The following is a 17,572-nucleotide window of genomic DNA, read 5'->3' as shown; positions in this document are numbered from 1 at the left end:
TTGAAATTAAGATTTATTTTAAGATGTTGAAGGGTTTTATGTTTTAATTATTTTGTTATTTTTATTTTTATTTAATATTTTTCATAATTTAATAATTAATTAATTTAATGTGGAATTAAAAAAATCCAATTAGAACTCATTAGTTGACGTGGATGTGCCACGTAGGATGGCCGGTACATGTGGAGGCGGTGGTCAGCGCCACCACTCCGGCGGGACGAAAACCAGCTATTTTCCTTATGTTCAAGGGCTAAAGTCAGCTTTTACTCCGGCGAGGGACGAAAACCAGCACTCGCTAAAAGTCCAGGGACGGAAAACATATTTAACCCAAAAGAAAATTCTGATCTTCTTCTCCTCACACGCGATCTTCTCCCTCTCCACCGCGGTCTTCTCCTCTGCATCGCGATCTTCTCCGTCTGCATCGTGAAGCTCCCTGTTCAATCGCGCAACTCGCTTCGTTAGGGTTTCCCAACCGCGAATCTCCCTCTGATTTCAACCGCGAAAGTCTCAATCGCACCAGTTCCTCTTCAATCGCACTTGCTCTTCTTCAATCGCTTGAGCTTTAGATCTCTCTATTGACTCAAATTGCTCAAGGTAAAATCGAGTTCCCTAACTTTTTCTTCTTCGCTTTTTTGTTGTTGTTTTTTGTGACGAGAGTAGATGCAAGTTTCGTGTGAGATGTTGCTGTCACTGATAATCAACTCAATTTCTATCACTTTTGTTGTCGTGAGTATATTTGGCCACAAATTTGCTTTTGATCTGAGAGTCAAATAGTGTTGGGTGCTGATACTCACTGCTTGATTGGAAAGTTACACAGTTTACACTTTTGTTAACATGATTCATGGCAACTTAATTGGATTTTGCTTAATCTTTTATAATACTCTACAGTTTATATATTATATGGATTTTGCTTTGACATTTTTGCTTCCCATTGTTCCCCTCATTCTCATTTTATGACATGATGAGCATTGAGCTTCCTTATCATGACTGGTTTGGATTATTTAGACAAAAAAATTGTATTGGAGGAAACTGATGGCCAATACATACACCATTTTACTCAGGTTCTTATTTCTTATATACTTGTTTTGTTCAATATGATTCATTGTGGTTATTCTGTTATCATTTCCAAAAATTACTTCAAATTTTAAGTTGTAAATTACACAAAATTTGAGAACAGATGAACAGAATCTTGGATAATACTTCATGAAGAGGAAAAGTAATTTACTAGGGAACACTGCTCAGGCAAGCATTTGGTTAGATGTTCCATCGCATTCCAACCTGATCAAAAGTGAGTTCTTTCACATGGCTTCTCTTTTGCAATGCATGTTTATTTGAATTCTGTAAAAGTTCTATGATTCTTTGTTTAGCTTTTGACGAATTCATGTGTGGTGATTAGTGAAAAGCTATATATGTTACACTTATTTCATATATTAAAATTGGGATACAATCCTTTGAAATATTCAACTACAAACTTTACAAAGCGGTAGAAGATTTCTGGTTTCATCCATTCTTCAATATTGATTCTAAGGAAGTGCTTACTGAGGCATTGAAAATTCAGAAAAATTACCTTAGCAAGGTAATTCTAACATTAAAAATGATCTGCTGGTTTTCCATCTCTTTTACTTCTGATATAAACTCTCCATGAATAAGTAAAACATCAATTTTTATTGCCTCTACTCTATTTTCTGCAAGAAAATGAATGTATGAAGAGAGAACCCAACTAAAAGAAAATCCTCCTCACTCCTTAGTAAAATAGTGCTGTTAGGAAATATCTCATTTAGTAAAATTTATACAGACTAGTAATCTTGCAATGTCTTCTCACTAGCTTGAATTGGTCTTGATTATCAATCCTCTAGGTTATTTTCCCTCCAGGAGTTTCTACATTATCTCCCTTAAAACCAAGTTCCGCCAAGTCTTGCTTTGCCATCAAGTTCCTGCAAGATGCCAATTATTTTAGTTCATCGACCACCAGTTATAACAAAACTCAAGTCAAAACAAACCTTACATACCAAAAATACTATCAACTAAAATAACATATCAATATTGTGCAAAGAAAAACAAAACTGATATCCACTTAAAAATTGCCGACTTCCCCATTTCAAATGTCATCACCAGAATATTTTGTATTACACAATGAAATTCCATCATCCGATTGCAAAATGTTGTATAAAATTAGATAAAAGAGCATTCTACCTGTTCAACTACCAAGTACCATCTGGTCAAGCTCCTATGTAAAGAGAACAACTAACTTTAACTTCCCTCCAATATGATGATTTTTTATTTGGACCCAGCTTCGTTTTCTTACTTATTTAAAAAACTTTACTTTATTCTTATCATCTTTCACAAGACCTCAAGACCTTTATCAATCATTTAATTTGCAGCTCTAGTGGATCATCAAGTCTTTGGGAGTTTCTTCCTTTATCAATCATATGCTCTCCTATGTTAATGCTACGTACACCTTCATAATCCCTAAGCTTTCACTTCTTAGATAAGATTTAATTTTATATTTATTAGTATTAGGATTTAATTTTATTTATATATTTGTATTTTATAGTTTTATTCTTCAAACATTCAAGACCTTGACACCTTGGCAACACCAAGCTCCGAACAGCCATCACTGTAACCCAGTCAGTCACACTCGCCCATCACTTCGCCATTGTTCTCCTCTCCGGCGACAAAGCTTCTCCGGTAATCTGAACCGCCGCATCATCTCATTCGGTTCCTAGTCGAAGTTCAATCTGCTCTCTCTCTCTCCCCTTCCAAGTCCACCACGAAACCTAGAAATGAGTGCGGGTAAAGTTTAGCCATTGTTATCCTCTTTAATTTTTTTCACTATCACTTTGAAGATTGAATGCTTGATTTGAAAACTACTATGGTCTTGATTTTTCCGCCTCTGGCTGAACCTCGTGTGATGAACAGGTGGCGCGTTTGGTGGTAATAGGGGGCTCCGTCCTATGCCTCCGGAAAAGGGTATATTCCCATTGGATCACTTACACTTGTGTGACCTGGTAAGCTAAAGGGGCATGTTTGGAAATCCATTTACAATTCATTGTTATACCAAAATCAATTATGGGGATAAGCTAACTTCTGGGTGAGGTGAATTGATTTTGAGGAAAAATAAGTTCATTCAAATATGTTATTAGATATATATTTATGCTTGAAAGAAAGAAACACCTTGCAAATTGTGTTGTTTCCAGACTCCGTTCAACTTGTTGAATATCTGCAATAGCCTTTGATAAACGAGACATGATATTCAATATGAGTAGTTTTTTTCTGTTTGTCACATGTTAAAAATAGACCAAAATGGGTCATTAAGTAAACAAGTGGTACATTTTTTGTTTCAATGTAAGGTAGAAACCAAAGTAAACATCACAAAATATGTTGTTTAATTTCTTCATTAGACATACAAATAGTGCAGACACTCAATCGACACCAAATTTTTCTCTCTTTCACTCTCTTCTTATCACGTCTATCTTATATCACATCCCTTATTCTCTATCTATTGTCGCTTCAGTTTAAAGTGATTCTAGTGCTTGACAGGTGAATTTGAAGTTCATCCAAGTAGACTCTCAATTGTTACCTGAGTTTTTCATTTCTATCTTCTTGTAGCTTAATTCCTCAATTGGCATCATTTCAGGAGAAGAAAGAATATCTCAGTTGTCTAAAGACGGCTGGAAACAAGTCTGAAAATTGCAGGGAATTATCGAAAAAATATCTGCAGTGTCGAATGGAAAAGTGAGTTAGTTTCACTGTTGAATAGATCATTATTATTTAGGCGTTTCTAGTGCACACTTGTTTTTCTCTTGCCATAATGGTTTCAGTATTTGGTGTTCAATAAGCTATTCTTTGGAGCCCAATATTATAGTGTGACTAGATGAGTAAGCAGCTTTCTAAAATAATTTATATCTTTGGTGGATTTGAATTAGCCATCCTTAACTTTTGAGTATGATCTATGTGAGTGAGCATTGCAGTTTTGGTGGGTCAAAGGGTGAGCATTTCTCATTGAAATCAATTCTCACTTTGAGCATGCAACTGAATAAACACAAGATACATACAACCGCACTATTACTTAATTATCAGAATAAGTACTTTTGTACCTAAGAAATATTACTGGAGCAATTACTAAAGAGTCATAGGAGATAACAGCAGTCACAATTATGGCATAGGGTCATTATATATATGGAGAATTTGCTCCTGTTGTTCCTTTGGCATCCATTATTAGTCATTGACCCTGGGTAGTTATTTTGAAGAAATATAGTGTCTTCAAAGTTTTTCTATGGATGGGTGTTGATTTTATGACCCTAAGAATTTATTTTAGTTGTTCTCTTTACATAGGAGCTTGACCAGATGGTACTTGGTAGTTGAACAGGTAGAATGCTCTTTTATCTAATTTTATACAACATTTTGCAATCAGATGATGGAATTTCATTGTGTAATACAAAATATTCTGGTGATGACATTTGAAATGGGGAAGTCGGCAATTTTTAAGTGGATATCAGTTTTGTTTTTCTTTGCACAATATTGATATGTTATTTTAGTTGATAGTATTTTTGGTATGTAAGGTTTGTTTTGACTTGAGTTTTGTTATAACTGGTGGTCGATGAACTAAAATAATTGGCATCTTGCAGGAACTTGATGGCAAAGCAAGACTTGGCGGAACTTGGTTTTAAGGGAGATAATGTAGAAACTCCTGGAGGGAAAATAACCTAGAGGATTGATAATCAAGACCAATTAAAAATGTATATTACTATTGAGGTTAAGTTTTGGTAATATCATTCTTTCCTTTGTCATTCAGTTCATTTGATAAGCAGAAATCTAACCATACACTGAGTTTACAATGATTTCGTTCGGATAGCTAGGAGGTGGGGAAAAAGTTATGGCCAGTTGGCCTCATACCTGTGGTTTTAATTATATGGAACTAGATACCTAATGCAATGAAGCATTTTAATCATGGTTTATGTATGAACTGTTATTACTTATTTAATCTTTAAGCATTATTTGTATAAGTGTATAGTCTTTACTTAATTGTACTTTTAACTTCTCAAGTATTACAATTGTGCGTTGTTAGTCACTATTTTTAATCCCGCGGGTTTAGTGCTACAATTTTTCCTCAAATACTAGGTTTCATTGTTAATTTTCCATCATTACCGATGGAAAAGGTGATGTCACTAACTTGAAGCTATTTGTGACATAACAATATAACGTGTTTACAACTTGACATATTGGCTGTTGTACTTGTTGCTATCTTTAAAATTTTAAAAATAGAAATTTTAAGTTGGGGTTAGTAGCTCTTCTGCCATGCGAGGCTTCTTTACCCAATTCCTCTTGACTCTTGAAGAGAGAAACAGAGATGACATCTGAAGACCTAGAGTTTCCAATCATGGGTTGAATAATTTGCTCCAGATAACTTTGATTTTGTGTGAAATTTTACTGGCATCTTCAACCTACCGATGACCACCTGCAAATAGGAAAAGATGAAGCTGAAGTAGTGAAAGCCACAAAGTGCCTCCATGCAGTACTTTACTTTAATTTAAAACTTTCAAATTCTCATTTTTCTACTTCTAATTTCCTAAATAAAATTAGATTTAACAATTTTAAATATTCTTCAGAGAAAAAATAAAACTTCTCGTTACAAGTTAGTAATCAAAATATCAAATTTTAATGAAATTAAAAAACTTAATTTTTTTCCTCTTCAAACTTCAATCTCACATCTTATAAAATCTCAGATTTATCCAATCACATTTTTTATTTCTAAGCTTCTAAAATATTTTCATGTCCCAAAGACCCAAACTCATTGTATATCTCAAATATTTGATATGAAGAACTTCAAAATTTTAAGTGAAAAATTTGATGACAGCCAAAATTACTTAAATTTTAAAAATAAAGGGAATTTATAAGACCAAAACTATGGTGAAATTATAGAGACAAAAACTTCAATCTAACTCTTTTTTTTTTTTTGTGAGCTCAGGGTATCTACCGTCAACAGCAGCAGTGACTAATCCATTCGCCAAGGGTTCTTGCACTAAGCAAAACTACTATGTACAGAACATGTCTCAGATAGTCAGATTCAATATAACCAAGTAATGTAATTTTATAACCACATCTAATTTTGGCACATTACATTTTCTAACTATTAACCAAAATGATTTTTCGTGACCAGAGAGGACTGTGATCTAACTTCTCAGCAAAGGCTCAAAGTGTCATGAAGAGTAGTGGTTAACCCCACTGGTGTTGGAGTTGACTTCGTGAGAAGAAGCAAAATTGCGTTCAAGTTTTGATTTTATTCATCTTCATGCAATACAAGCTCTCTCTCTCTCTCTCATGTTTGGAGCATGTGCTATGTGATTACAAAGTTACAAAAGGCTTAGCAAGCAAAACGGCTAGTAGGAGCTAAATCCTAAGGAACCATTATATTTGTGATTAAGTAGCTGAATTATTTATTAATTAGTATTAGTATATGTATATATCTTTGCCTATGCCTCGATGAAACCGCTCAAAGTCTATTATTTATGTGTTCCAAGATGGCTAGTGTTTTTTCCTTTCCTCTTCTGTTACATTTTCTCCTTTCATGGCTTCCCATTTGAATCTGCAACACCAACTCCTCAACAATTTGTAAGCTTTCCCTCTCTCTGTTACTTTAACGTTGGTATGCTTCAAAATGATAGGGTGACCCCTTATATCCTATAAAAACAACAGTAGTATTTGAAATATATTTTGAAAAACATTACACTATTGCATATTATTGTCGAGCACATTAATTCTTGTTCCATCTTGGAGACTTTGCTACCTGAAATTGGTTTTCATGCATATGCACTTAAGGATTTGTGTAGATTACACAGAAGATAATAGCTAAATTTTTATTATTTGTATATATTCTTTCACTACCTCTTTAGCCCCGTTATGAAATATTCCGTTGAATCAGAATTTGAGTCCGTTTGAATACGGACTGGAGAGAACTTATTGAAGCTATCTACTATAGAAAAACACTAATAAGCTCCAACAAGTGCTTTTTTGGTCTGCATCAAAACGAGCTCTTTAACCAACTAATTTTGAAAGAAAAATAATGATACCGAGTTTCTGTAGTTGATGTACTTGGGATAAGTTAACATAATCAAAAAGTTCTTAAACTGAATCCTCTTGTTGAACAAGGATGGATGCTCACCCATGTGAATTGATTGTATTATTCACAGTACATTAATTACTTAAAAAAAAAATGCATAAATGTATGTCTGTGTGTGTGTATGTGTGATTAAAAAGTGACTTACTACTATTGGGTCATTAGTTTGAATTAGTACCCTTTTTTCCATTATGTAGGTGATGCCTTTTGTTCTGTATGCATTAAAGACATTGCATTTCCACTTTGTCTGAAAGATATTTGCATTTCTTGTTTCTTCTAACAGCAGATCCTTGGGGTTAGATCTAAGAAAAAAGACAAAGGCCTATGCCTTTCCACAAGCCAATTCGAACACAATAGAGGAAAGAAACAGAAGCTCTTTGATTGGGCGTCTGTTAGTTGGATCTTTGTCTAGATATTACACATCTTTAAGGAAATGCTCATCATTGGGAGCATCAACTAATCTTCATTTTTCCTGTACTGATCAAAATGAAGAAGAAGAGATTACTAATGTTACATCAAGTAGTCAGGGAATGGAGTTTAATAGGGTGGATTGTGTTGTGTGGGTACTGCATGAATCTGCTAGGAGTTTCTCCCAAGCAGCTGAGTCAATCGGACTAGCAAGGAGCGGTCGAGGGCTTGCAATGGCTTGGATAGGGAAGGATGTGCGTGTGTGGCATAGACGTATTGCTTATCAGGTATGCACAACAAAATGTTTTTCTTCTGATAAATATATAGTGATGGTTTTGTTATTGTTTACCAGCAATTTGTCTGATATAGCATTTTATTGAAAAGGTACATTTGTTATATTCTACTCTTGGAAATCATCATGGATGATTTATTTGATCTAATAGAAAGTTCAATCCATGGCATGCTTACGCAGGTTGCAGTTTATGCTTTATTGAAAACAGCAATTGAATTGGAGATATTGCTTTCACAAGAACGACAGAATGAATCTTCCCCTGTTAGAAATATGTAAGCTTTGGCTGTTTTTTCTTGCATACTTAATTTTAATGATGTGTTTTCGGGAGGTTGCTTTTCTTGCTGCCATGAACCAACTATTCTAAAAGCTTAGGCGGGGTTGAGTGAAGACACATGAATGATTTCATATTATTCACATTTGCCAAAGAAGTTGTACTAGTAATAGTAAACATTAAACTGTCAAATACAACTAATATAAGCATTGGTCAGAACTCAGTTGCTTTTAATTCCTTGTTTCAGTTTGACACCATTAATTAATCAGATGGGAGAACGCATCGAAAGTCAACTGAAAATGAAGCATCCATATTTGGTGCAGTGGTTTAGAGACACCAAAATGCCACGAATGACAGGATATTTTATTCCACTTCTAAAACAGTGGTCCATGGAATATGCTGGAAGGTTTGCTTGAAATAACTTTGATTTCATAAACACATCTTTGAATCTTGTATGGAAAATCATTTTTCTAACTCAACAAAAATGTCTTTGCATTGAGATGACTTCCAAAGTTATTCTTCAAGCTGATGATTTTATGTCCATTCTGTTAGATTTACCTCATATTCCACAGAAGGAATGTAGGCTGACAGAAAAGTATTCAGCGGTATTGCAGGAATTATTGTAGCAATAACGTGCTGTAGTGCAGTGGTCAAATTGGGCTCGAGTCGCATCTGCTGCTCCAAACTTGTATCGTCTCTTGAAGACGTTTTGGTCAAGCTTATGGATTTTTCACTTAATCTTGCAACTTTGGACAAGTTACACCAGCTTGCAACTGGGGCGGGATTTGAACTGAATTTCTTGTCCCATTTTGGTGGGAAGGTTCTTCCCAGTGAAAAAACTGAGGACCTAGAGTTTTGGATTGGTTTGGCTCATATGAAACTTTTCAAAGCTTTCTCCAAAAAGAGCATCACTTTAAGCAAACAAAATTTTCTGCACAAGGTCAACTTGTAGACTCATGCACTAATTCATGGATTGATAGAAATTAATCTGAGTATAACATAAAACTAGTCGATACCTTCAATATATAATATTTACTGAAGATAGCCGTCTCATTCGCAGTGAATGCTAGTAACAATTAGGCACATATTTTGGATCAAATTTACTTTGTCAGTATTTTTCTTTTTGAGATCATAAAGAAGACAGAAGATATTCCTAGCCATGCATTACATGATTATATGCCTTGCTAAATTACCAGATCCTGTTACTCTTGTTATTTTATAGGTGCAGTGATTATTAAGCGTTCTGCATTCAGATATTTGTTTACGGTGTTCCTTTGCAGATTCATTCAGAAAGTTTGGCTACATTGGGACTCTTTGCATATCTTGGAAGAAGGACTAGAATTTTTTTGTCTGCTATGGGCATTAAGGATCTTGATGAAATGGTTAAGGACTTCCTCAGGTTGATCCCTTTGCTGGTTTGTTACATTTTAACCATTTCAAATTTCAAGGTACTGATACTGAGGATTCAATGCTTTGGTTTAAGTTACTTGGAATGTGGCATACTTTTCATCTATCCAGAATTTTCCTCCATCCCAGTGTATCAGCTTTTCATGGAGGTTAGTTCCTGTTAATTCTGCTTAGGGTGATTTTCTATACCCCTTTTGTGTTGAGATCAAATGTCATTAATTTTTAATTTATACTGTCTTTCAGGTAGTAATTGATGAGATTGGGTGGCTTGATTTTTATGCTTCATATGCTCAAATAAACTGTAAGGAGAAAGGGCCAAAATATCATGCTTGCCACGCAGAGAAGGAGATTATTTCTTCTGTAGTTTTTACTGTGTGCTATGATGTTTTCTCTGGGTTTGCGCACTTTGATCGCTCAACTCAACAATCATTGGACATAGCTTCACTTTCATACTTGCTTCGCTGGTAACATTTAATTTATACACAAGTTTTACTAGTTTCATTGTGTGCCTGTAGCTATTCACCTTGTTTATTTTTCCTCCTTTCTCAACATTCCTAGTCAGGGATTGCTAAGTATTTGTCTGCAAGATCACTGGGCTGCTTACGAAAAATCAGGGTAGGCTGATTTCGGTTGATTCTTTACTCATTATTAATTATTTTCTCTCAAATAGGCCAATTTCTAAAAAAGAAGGAAATGATTATGATTGAACTTTTTCTCTGTGCTCTATTTGTAGTCAATCACTAAATATTGTGGATCATCCTGCATTTGACAACCAAACATCATATATGGGAAGTATAAATGGACCCAAGTTACCTTTGGTGTTTGAAGTGCAGCAGAAGTCACATGATTTAACTGTAGAGGGATGTCCAAAGAGTAATTCTCAAAACAATTATACATTAAAAAAGGTATATTACACAAAGCATTTGTTAAACGATAGAAGTTAGGAAATTCATTATCATGCTAAACTAAGGATGTAAGTTGATGCCTTACTCACATCTTTTAGTAACCAATGCTTACTCTTTATTTTTAATCTTAGGTTCCAATATCAGCAACTACAAACAAGAGAACACATGGGAAAGGTTCCTGCACTGATAAGTCAAATCCAACGCGTGAAAATTTTATCAAGAGATACAGCATCAAATTTGCATCCACAACTGCAGTAAGAGTTCTATTATAATTATCTGTTTCTATTAAATGTGCAGACTGTATTGACTCAAGGTTCTTAATCTGTGCAATGTGTTGCTAGAACTTCTGGATGGGTACTATGTTGCTCTTCACAGACATCATGGTTGCTGTAGAGCTACTTGTGAAGCAAGCACATGGATTCAAGGCTTCAAGGAGTCAAAGAAAGAGGCTAGGAAGGACCATGACTGACATAATTGTGCTGATTCCAGTGACAATTTTGATGCTACTTCCAGTAAGCACCTTTATCTTTCTAGTTCTATTTGATTTCTAGTTAGACTTGCCGTTTCCTTTTATGTGGATGTAACATCAACTACTTGCTCATCAGTTGCAGTCACAGCTTCATAGTCGTATGATCGAACGGTTCAGACTTAAAATCAGATTTCAGATATATTATCAGTCACTTTAAATTTAAGCTGTCAGATCAGATATCAAACCAAACGGCTATGGAACAATGACTATGCAGTGAATTTAGGAAAACTTAACTGCATCAAATCCAAATTCGTAAATGAACGTACTTAACAAAATTACCTTCCTCATTTGAAATATAAACAGCGCTTACATGATATTTCCTAAATTTGCAAAATATAGTAACTAAGAGTATTTATGAAACGTTGATTTTCACTGTGTTACCAGCTAACAGCCGTGGTCCATGCAGCCATACTAGCAGCTATCAAGAAGTACATGCCATTCTTGGTAATTTTTTTGCTGCCTTATCCATCATGTTTTTTGTCATGTATCTTCTACACTATTGATAGTGCTTGCTACTCTATGTAGATCCCTTCCTCTTATTCCTCAGAGCGCTTGGATGTTGTAAGGCAAATAAAGTTAACAAGAGAGATGGATGATCAGTCATGGGGAGACCTCGGAGATCAATTAAGAACCGTCTCTTGAGTATGATTGAGTTTCAATTTGCTCCCAGAGCATTCATATCCTAGTGGGGCTAGAAAAAGCTCCACAACACCCGAAATTTTTTGGTATCAGAGTAGTGTATGTGAATTCACCTTGGACTAAAACTAAGAAACTTAATGATATGGTTGGACTCATTAAAAATTGGGATATAAGATATCTCAGGTCTTGAGACTTCACAGAAGTTTTATTCATTGCCCCTAAAACCCCAATCATCGTTTCGATGATTCATCTGTGTATAGACACAGCATGATCATTTTAACATAACATGCATACGTCTCGTGAATGCTTGATAATTTCCTCTATTTTAACCTTTTCTTGCTTCTCCCTAGGATATGATCGTCTCCGCTTAACTTTTATCTGCTTCTCTTTGATATGTTGTTCTATATGAAGATGTGAAAATGAAATATCCATTGCAAAGCAAGTTCCAATGCGATGAGAGAAGGCTAAGGCGTGGAAACAAAATTTTAAATGAACTAAGGAAGTAACTGGTCGGAGAACAAAGTTAACAGGTGACGAAATGATCATAAATAGAGATGAGGCCGGCGGAGGAGCAAGAGGAGTGACACGGCAGCCATGGCACTGGTGAGCAAGTATATGATGGGGAGGGGGAGGGCATACGGTTTATACTTGACCTAGCCACAGAGGAAACTATCATGTTTCTACAAGACTTTCATTGGCATTTCTGAAAACATTTATAAATTTATTAAAATCTCACTGTTACCTCTAACAAGAACTATATTAGAAGAGTTTAACTCTTGCCATTCGATTTCATATTTTTCACCAAGTATATGAATAGGTTCTCATTTGTAACTGAAGGCATTTTGTTTTCTACTAAATGGATATGAAATTGAAAGTTATATTAAGTATTAATATAATATGGAAACAAATGGAAATTTGAATGCCATTATGAAATAAAATACAAATATGAATCTATATCTCTCCACTCTTGGTTTTGATTCTCATAAACCAGGTACTGGATTTCAGTCCTTCTGATCAGTGATCATGTACACATTGTTTTGTGGTTTTAGTGATTATCTTGGTATCAAATCTTTGTTTCATGTGTGCCGATAAAACCATACAATGAATACAAATAGGAATGAAGACATACTCTTTCAACACAATCAATAAATAATGTGAGAGGAGAGAGTAGTATTTTTTCATAGTGCTTGAATTACAGTAGCAAAATCTCAAGCATTAACTACGTACACAACATACTCATGAAAATATAAACAAACAGCACTATCTTGCTATATTCTATCCAAAACATTGAGAACTGGCAATGTTCATCATTTATTGTGTTGGTAACATGGAAAAGCGTACAAGAAAGGAAACTATAAACTACAATTTGATCTAATAATGTCAATAAAACACTACAACACCATGAAAATATTGTCCACAAAGCACAAACCGAAATTTCAAATCACTCTCCTTGAATCACGAGAAGAGGCAAGATGGTCCTACAAGCATGAAACAATGTGATCATGTCAATCCACCAAATGCTAGACAAAGTATTACGCCGAGTAATGTATATAATGAAGCAAGCCAAAAGCCAAAAGCTAAGTGTGACATGTTTCTGAAGATATATCATGTTCAAAATTATTTGATTTCATTCAAGTTGCTAATATTAACCCTAAACAGATTTTGTATTTCACAAAGCTGTATATTCAAACCAGAAGATTAACAACACAAATTAAACCAACGGAAGGACACACAAAAGCATATACACCCATACTTACCGAGATAAAATCAAATGCTTTAGTGTCTTCTTTCTTTGAACTGTTGATCATTGAGCTGGGAGTTTGAGGTGAAAAACCTGGTTGAAATATGTCTGGTATCGGTGTTCTTCCATTGGGTCCAGCAATTTGAGCAACACCATCATCTCGCATGTTCACATTACTAAGGTGTTGGAAATTAGCCATTGTTGCCAGGAATTGTTGCTGAGCCAAGAGAGTTCCCATAGCACCATAATTAAGAGGCTGAGAGGTATACGGATGGTTCAACATAACACCAGGTTGTATATTATAAGGAAGACTACCGGCAGGAAACATGGGATTTACATTAAATCCAAGTGGCTGAGAGCCCAACATGCCACCTGAAGTATTGTCAGGGATATGATTATTTAAACCTGTAAATAAAGATTCAGATTCCAAGGTGGGAGATGTTCCCTTCTGCTTCGTACTTGAGGTATTTTCATCAATTGACAAACCAGCCATTAAGTCTCCAACGAACTCTTTGTTTCCTTGCTCGGAATTGGAAGCAAAAATGTCAAAAAGTTCAGGATCGCTTTTATTCCCCAACACGTGATTCGCATTATCACCCTGTTTATCACCACCAACTGTCATCCCCGAAAAGAGATCATCTGCATGTCCTTTTTTCTCACTTGCATGAAATGATACATCAGCAAACGGGTCATCATCATTTTTCAGTTCATGACTAGCTCCATTGGAGCCACTAAAATCTCCAAATAAATCATCAACTAGGGGTGTGGATGATGTCGAATTTGTTATATTTGGGTTGTTTGTACTCTTTGTTGGGTCATCAGTTCGGAGATAATCACTTGAATCGCCAGTGTCTATCAAGTCAGGCAACTCAGCAACAATAGCACTCTCTGTCTTTACAGCCTTCTCTGAATTAATAGCAAAGCTATTTGGCTGAATTCCACCTAGAAGACCGAGAACCTGTCCATCAAGGGGACAAGTGCTAAATTAAATGACAATTGTTGCTATCAAACTTAATAGTTATTAGTGGACTTTACAAAGCAGCGTTAAAATATTAAAATGGGCTAAATATATTTGTCGTCTTTATAAAATTGACACATTTTAATAGCGGCCAAAATCAAACATTACAAATTTACGGGGATGAAAAGCATATAAAACCCTTAAAAAATATACAAATGACACAGATATCCGGAGTAGGATAATTCATTTCTTGAATACTTGATCAAGAACAAGAAAGAACTTCACACTTTCAAAGGTTTGGGATGCAGAAGAAATTCATTACGCGGCATCTATATTAACGGTGTTTTGCAATTTATATTTCATTTGTATAATTAGCATCCTACCAACCCATTCTCAAAGTTGTTTCTGACAAACCCATCCATATCCATCCATAACCTGTAAACACATAATTCTCCCATCTCCAGGGCTAAACCTTATAAACCAAAGTTCTCAAACCTTAATGCCCTCCACATAATCACTAAAGTCATGTAAACACTTCTATCTATATCATCACTTAATTAAAATCTTTTTTTGGCTATCCAAACTACCCATCCTTTTCTTTACGGTCAGCAAATAGTCTGTCAACAACTAATATTTTATATTAATATTACAAAATTGATGACCCCATCACTATTTTCAACCTCATCACAATCTGAAGTTCAATACAAACTAGCGATCTATATTGCCATTCTAAATGACCAAAATTTACTCTTCCTAGGTCACCAGTCTATTAATCACGGAAACCTAAGGTAAAATTGACAAAATTGTAAAATATGAATGAATGAGAATGTAAAATTATCATGTCATAATTATTAATTCCAGGTTGATTATATAAGGGTACCTTCACAGCCTTTTCCCTCAAAGAGGCTTGGGGGGATTCAGAACATCTCAGCACCACGTCTTTATTTTCAGTAAAGTAAGATTCCACAAGTGAAAAATGATCATCATCTTTCTTTCTAAGGATGGACTCAAGGACACAAACAGCTTTCATGCGAACCTGAAAATATTTACAAGAAGCGTAAAATAAAAGAAATGCAGAAAGAACTTTAAGCTATTATATAGTTTCATACAGTACATGCAAAATGTCAATATTTAATGAAAATTATAACTAACGATTCATTACCCATGGCCTTCACTTGTCTGTGCATTGATGCAGCAAGATTACAAGGTCTAATAATACGAGGAAAAAAGAACATAGATGCTAAAATGCATACAAAACCCATTTTACATTAAAACTTTTTTCCACCAGAAAAAGTTAATGTAAAATTCCACCATATTATGATTCCAAAATACTTGAAAAAGAATTTTGTCTGCCAGTTTACCTACTCATTTAAATAAACAAGCGAACACTTGTATAGTTCATATGGTTCTTTCATGTATGAATTTATATTCTTTGTAGGAAAAATAACATAACAGACATGCCTGCCAAATTGGAGATTGGAGCTTTAGTTCAAGGGCATGACTTAAAGCCAGGGCATCCAACTTTGCAGCCTCTGTTAGAAAAACTTGAATGGCATCTCGAGTGGGTTGTAGACGAACACCTCCAGAAGTTACAATTGACTCCACCAACCTTTCCTCTCTTGTCTTACTCTCTGAATGATTTGCACTGGATTCCCCATTTGAAATTTCCACCTTATTTACTCTTGAATCTTGATTCCAAGGACCACTAGATTGATTCCTTGAAAGTCCAAAACTACTCTGAGTTTCATTACGATATGCAACTGGTTCATATCTGTCGCCATGTTCTCTTTCATTTGTTAAAGACCTTTGAAGATTTGGACTCCGGTAGCTTCCAGTTTCATTCTTCATTAGTGAATGTCCCTGAGTTAAGTTACTAAGTCCTTGCTTAATTGACGCACTTCCCATCCCAACTACCTCACTGATAAAAGATTTCTTATCTTCCGATGGCATTTCATAGTTTGTATTGCCAAATCCTTGTATCCTCCTGTTTACATCTTCAGAAGGTGCTGGCACAGCCTTATTCTCTTCTGAAAAGATGGCAGATATAGCCTCCTGAGCAGTGTCTCGCACAGCCTTATTTAGTGCATCCCCTTTTAAAGGATCCAATTGTCCTTTGTAGTGAAATAATTGACGAACTGCCACCGAATGTCTCTGCATTTCCCTTCTGAATTCCACACCAGACTTTCCAACCACATATTTTATCAATCTTAATGCCTGCCAACAAAGTAACGAAGCACAACGAGCTTAGACTTATGACATACAAATTTATAATACAATTTCTGACAACAAAATCATTATGATCCTTGTTTCATATCCCCACCACCAAACTTCTACCGTATAATTACAAATGAAGTGGGGCTATCTAGAATTAGAACCACTACAATGCATTATGCAAATTCAAGAACAAGTACAACAATTCAATTTGAAGGAAGTGTTCCTAGAGCATAACTCCCTTCCATTGTTGGAAATAAAAAGAGATGGATAACTCTCACTAGTCACACAACCTATGCACCCTTGGATTGCAAGAAAGAAAAGTAAACATGAACCTATCTATGCAAAATCATGCATTTTCACAATCACATTACTCAATGAGCAATAAACTCTAACACATTCTTGATCAAGCAGATTCCCACTTCCATGGCCTATCTATGCTATCAGCTATTTCAATAATTCTCCACACCCAATACATAAAGATCAAATCTTTGAACCACCCCAGATCCAATTTCACAAACCAAACATGAACCAAACACACAAACACTAATTATACCTTCTGTTTAACAATTGGGCTCTTATGCTCCAAACGTTTCAAGACAAACTCTGACACCTCCTTCACAATACTAGCATGCGAAGAGCGCAAAAGCTCACAAATTTCTTCCAACTTGTACACCGGCGTGACTTTATCTTCATCCGCAGTAGCTGAATCAATCAACCGCGACCTCCAATACGATTCCACCGCTCTTCGACTCGTCTCCATTTTTAATCGATCGGACAAAATTCACACCGCAGACACCTACCCACTGAGATTAATGCTGTATCGATTTGGATGGTGTTATCAGAATCAGCAGGGAATTGAAACACGATCAGAAAAGTCGCGGATCGATTGGGGGGATGTGGAGGGTGGTGATGAAAAGCAATGAAATTGCGATACCCAGATGGGGAAACGAGTTGGGAATTTGAAAAAGATGCAAAATTTGGTGATGGATTAGGAATCTAAACAGGGAATTGTGAGATTTGGTGAGAATTGAAGGTGTGTGCGTGCAGAGAGAGAGAGAGAGAGCAATGAGGTGTAAGAACGATTTGTGGCAGCA

General features: G+C 35.5%; 3 protein-coding genes across 10 annotated transcripts; 2 read left to right on the top strand and 1 right to left on the bottom strand.

The window, feature by feature from the left end:
- The first annotated feature begins 261 nt into the window (after positions 1 to 261).
- Positions 262 to 5,003, top strand: LOC130745931 (cytochrome c oxidase assembly protein cox19, mitochondrial-like). Of its 7 annotated transcripts, XM_057598372.1 has the most exons (7): positions 311 to 1,058; positions 1,175 to 1,285; positions 2,379 to 2,449; positions 2,552 to 2,790; positions 2,917 to 3,005; positions 3,635 to 3,732; positions 4,626 to 5,003. In XM_057598372.1, exons 4-7 carry the CDS (start codon positions 2,781 to 2,783, stop codon positions 4,705 to 4,707), a joined length of 279 nt encoding a protein of 92 aa, XP_057454355.1. In that variant the 5' UTR covers positions 311 to 1,058; positions 1,175 to 1,285; positions 2,379 to 2,449; positions 2,552 to 2,780; the 3' UTR covers positions 4,708 to 5,003. The 7 variants fall into 7 exon arrangements, with proteins under 7 accessions (XP_057454353.1, XP_057454352.1, XP_057454351.1 ...); XM_057598369.1 differs by lacking the exons at positions 2,379 to 2,449; positions 2,552 to 2,790 and having other exon boundaries at positions 264 to 591; positions 1,003 to 1,058; XM_057598373.1 differs by lacking the exon at positions 311 to 1,058 and having other exon boundaries at positions 1,143 to 1,285.
- A 963-nt stretch (positions 5,004 to 5,966) lies between these two features.
- LOC130745929 (uncharacterized) lies at positions 5,967 to 11,879 on the top strand. 2 transcript variants are annotated; one of them, XM_057598366.1, is made up of 15 exons: positions 5,967 to 6,077; positions 6,158 to 6,609; positions 7,398 to 7,809; positions 7,995 to 8,086; positions 8,333 to 8,491; positions 8,689 to 9,025; positions 9,366 to 9,484; positions 9,569 to 9,641; positions 9,736 to 9,956; positions 10,051 to 10,107; positions 10,226 to 10,397; positions 10,529 to 10,651; positions 10,739 to 10,909; positions 11,333 to 11,370; positions 11,452 to 11,546. In XM_057598366.1, the coding sequence occupies exons 2-14, from the start codon at positions 6,566 to 6,568 to the stop codon at positions 11,339 to 11,341; spliced, it is 1,989 nt and encodes a 662-aa protein (XP_057454349.1). In that variant the 5' UTR covers positions 5,967 to 6,077; positions 6,158 to 6,565; the 3' UTR covers positions 11,342 to 11,370; positions 11,452 to 11,546. The 2 variants fall into 2 exon arrangements, with proteins under 2 accessions (XP_057454349.1, XP_057454348.1); XM_057598365.1 differs by having other exon boundaries at positions 5,970 to 6,077; positions 11,311 to 11,370; positions 11,452 to 11,879.
- A 798-nt stretch (positions 11,880 to 12,677) lies between these two features.
- Positions 12,678 to 17,572, bottom strand: LOC130745930 (protein MODIFIED TRANSPORT TO THE VACUOLE 1). Its single transcript, XM_057598367.1, has 5 exons — positions 17,032 to 17,572; positions 15,726 to 16,478; positions 15,145 to 15,300; positions 13,323 to 14,264; positions 12,678 to 13,043 (listed from the first exon to the last, which is right to left on the bottom strand). The coding sequence occupies exons 1-5, from the start codon at positions 17,236 to 17,238 to the stop codon at positions 13,002 to 13,004; spliced, it is 2,100 nt and encodes a 699-aa protein (XP_057454350.1). The 5' UTR covers positions 17,239 to 17,572; the 3' UTR covers positions 12,678 to 13,001.

Source organism: Lotus japonicus, chromosome 3 (genome assembly GCF_012489685.1).
Source record: "Lotus japonicus ecotype B-129 chromosome 3, LjGifu_v1.2".
NCBI lineage: Eukaryota > Viridiplantae > Streptophyta > Magnoliopsida > Fabales > Fabaceae > Lotus > Lotus japonicus.
This window is presented reverse-complemented; position numbering and strand designations above follow the sequence as displayed.

Excerpts from the sequence above, each read along its gene's own strand:
- LOC130745929 (XM_057598365.1), top strand. The coding sequence starts at position 6,566 with ATGGCTTCCCATTTGAATCTGCAACACCAACTCCTCAACAATTT. Across the intron at positions 6,610-7,397 it reads CACCAACTCCTCAACAATTT|CAGATCCTTGGGGTTAGATC; the intron begins GTAAGCTTTCCC and ends TTCTTCTAACAG. Across the intron at positions 9,485-9,568 it reads ATGGTTAAGGACTTCCTCAG|TTACTTGGAATGTGGCATAC; the intron begins GTTGATCCCTTT and ends CTTTGGTTTAAG.
- LOC130745930 (XM_057598367.1), bottom strand. The coding sequence starts at position 17,238 with ATGGAGACGAGTCGAAGAGCGGTGGAATCGTATTGGAGGTCGCGGTTG. Across the intron at positions 16,479-17,031 it reads GCCCAATTGTTAAACAGAAG|GCATTAAGATTGATAAAATA; the intron begins GTATAATTAGTG and ends CTTTGTTGGCAG. Across the intron at positions 13,044-13,322 it reads AAGCATTTGATTTTATCTCG|GACCATCTTGCCTCTTCTCG; the intron begins GTAAGTATGGGT and ends TCATGCTTGTAG.
- LOC130745931 (XM_057598370.1), top strand. The coding sequence starts at position 1,201 with ATGAAGAGGAAAAGTAATTTACTAGGGAACACTGCTCAGGCAAGCATT. Across the intron at positions 1,286-2,916 it reads GCATTCCAACCTGATCAAAA|GTGGCGCGTTTGGTGGTAAT; the intron begins GTGAGTTCTTTC and ends TGTGATGAACAG. Across the intron at positions 3,006-3,634 it reads ACTTACACTTGTGTGACCTG|GAGAAGAAAGAATATCTCAG; the intron begins GTAAGCTAAAGG and ends GCATCATTTCAG.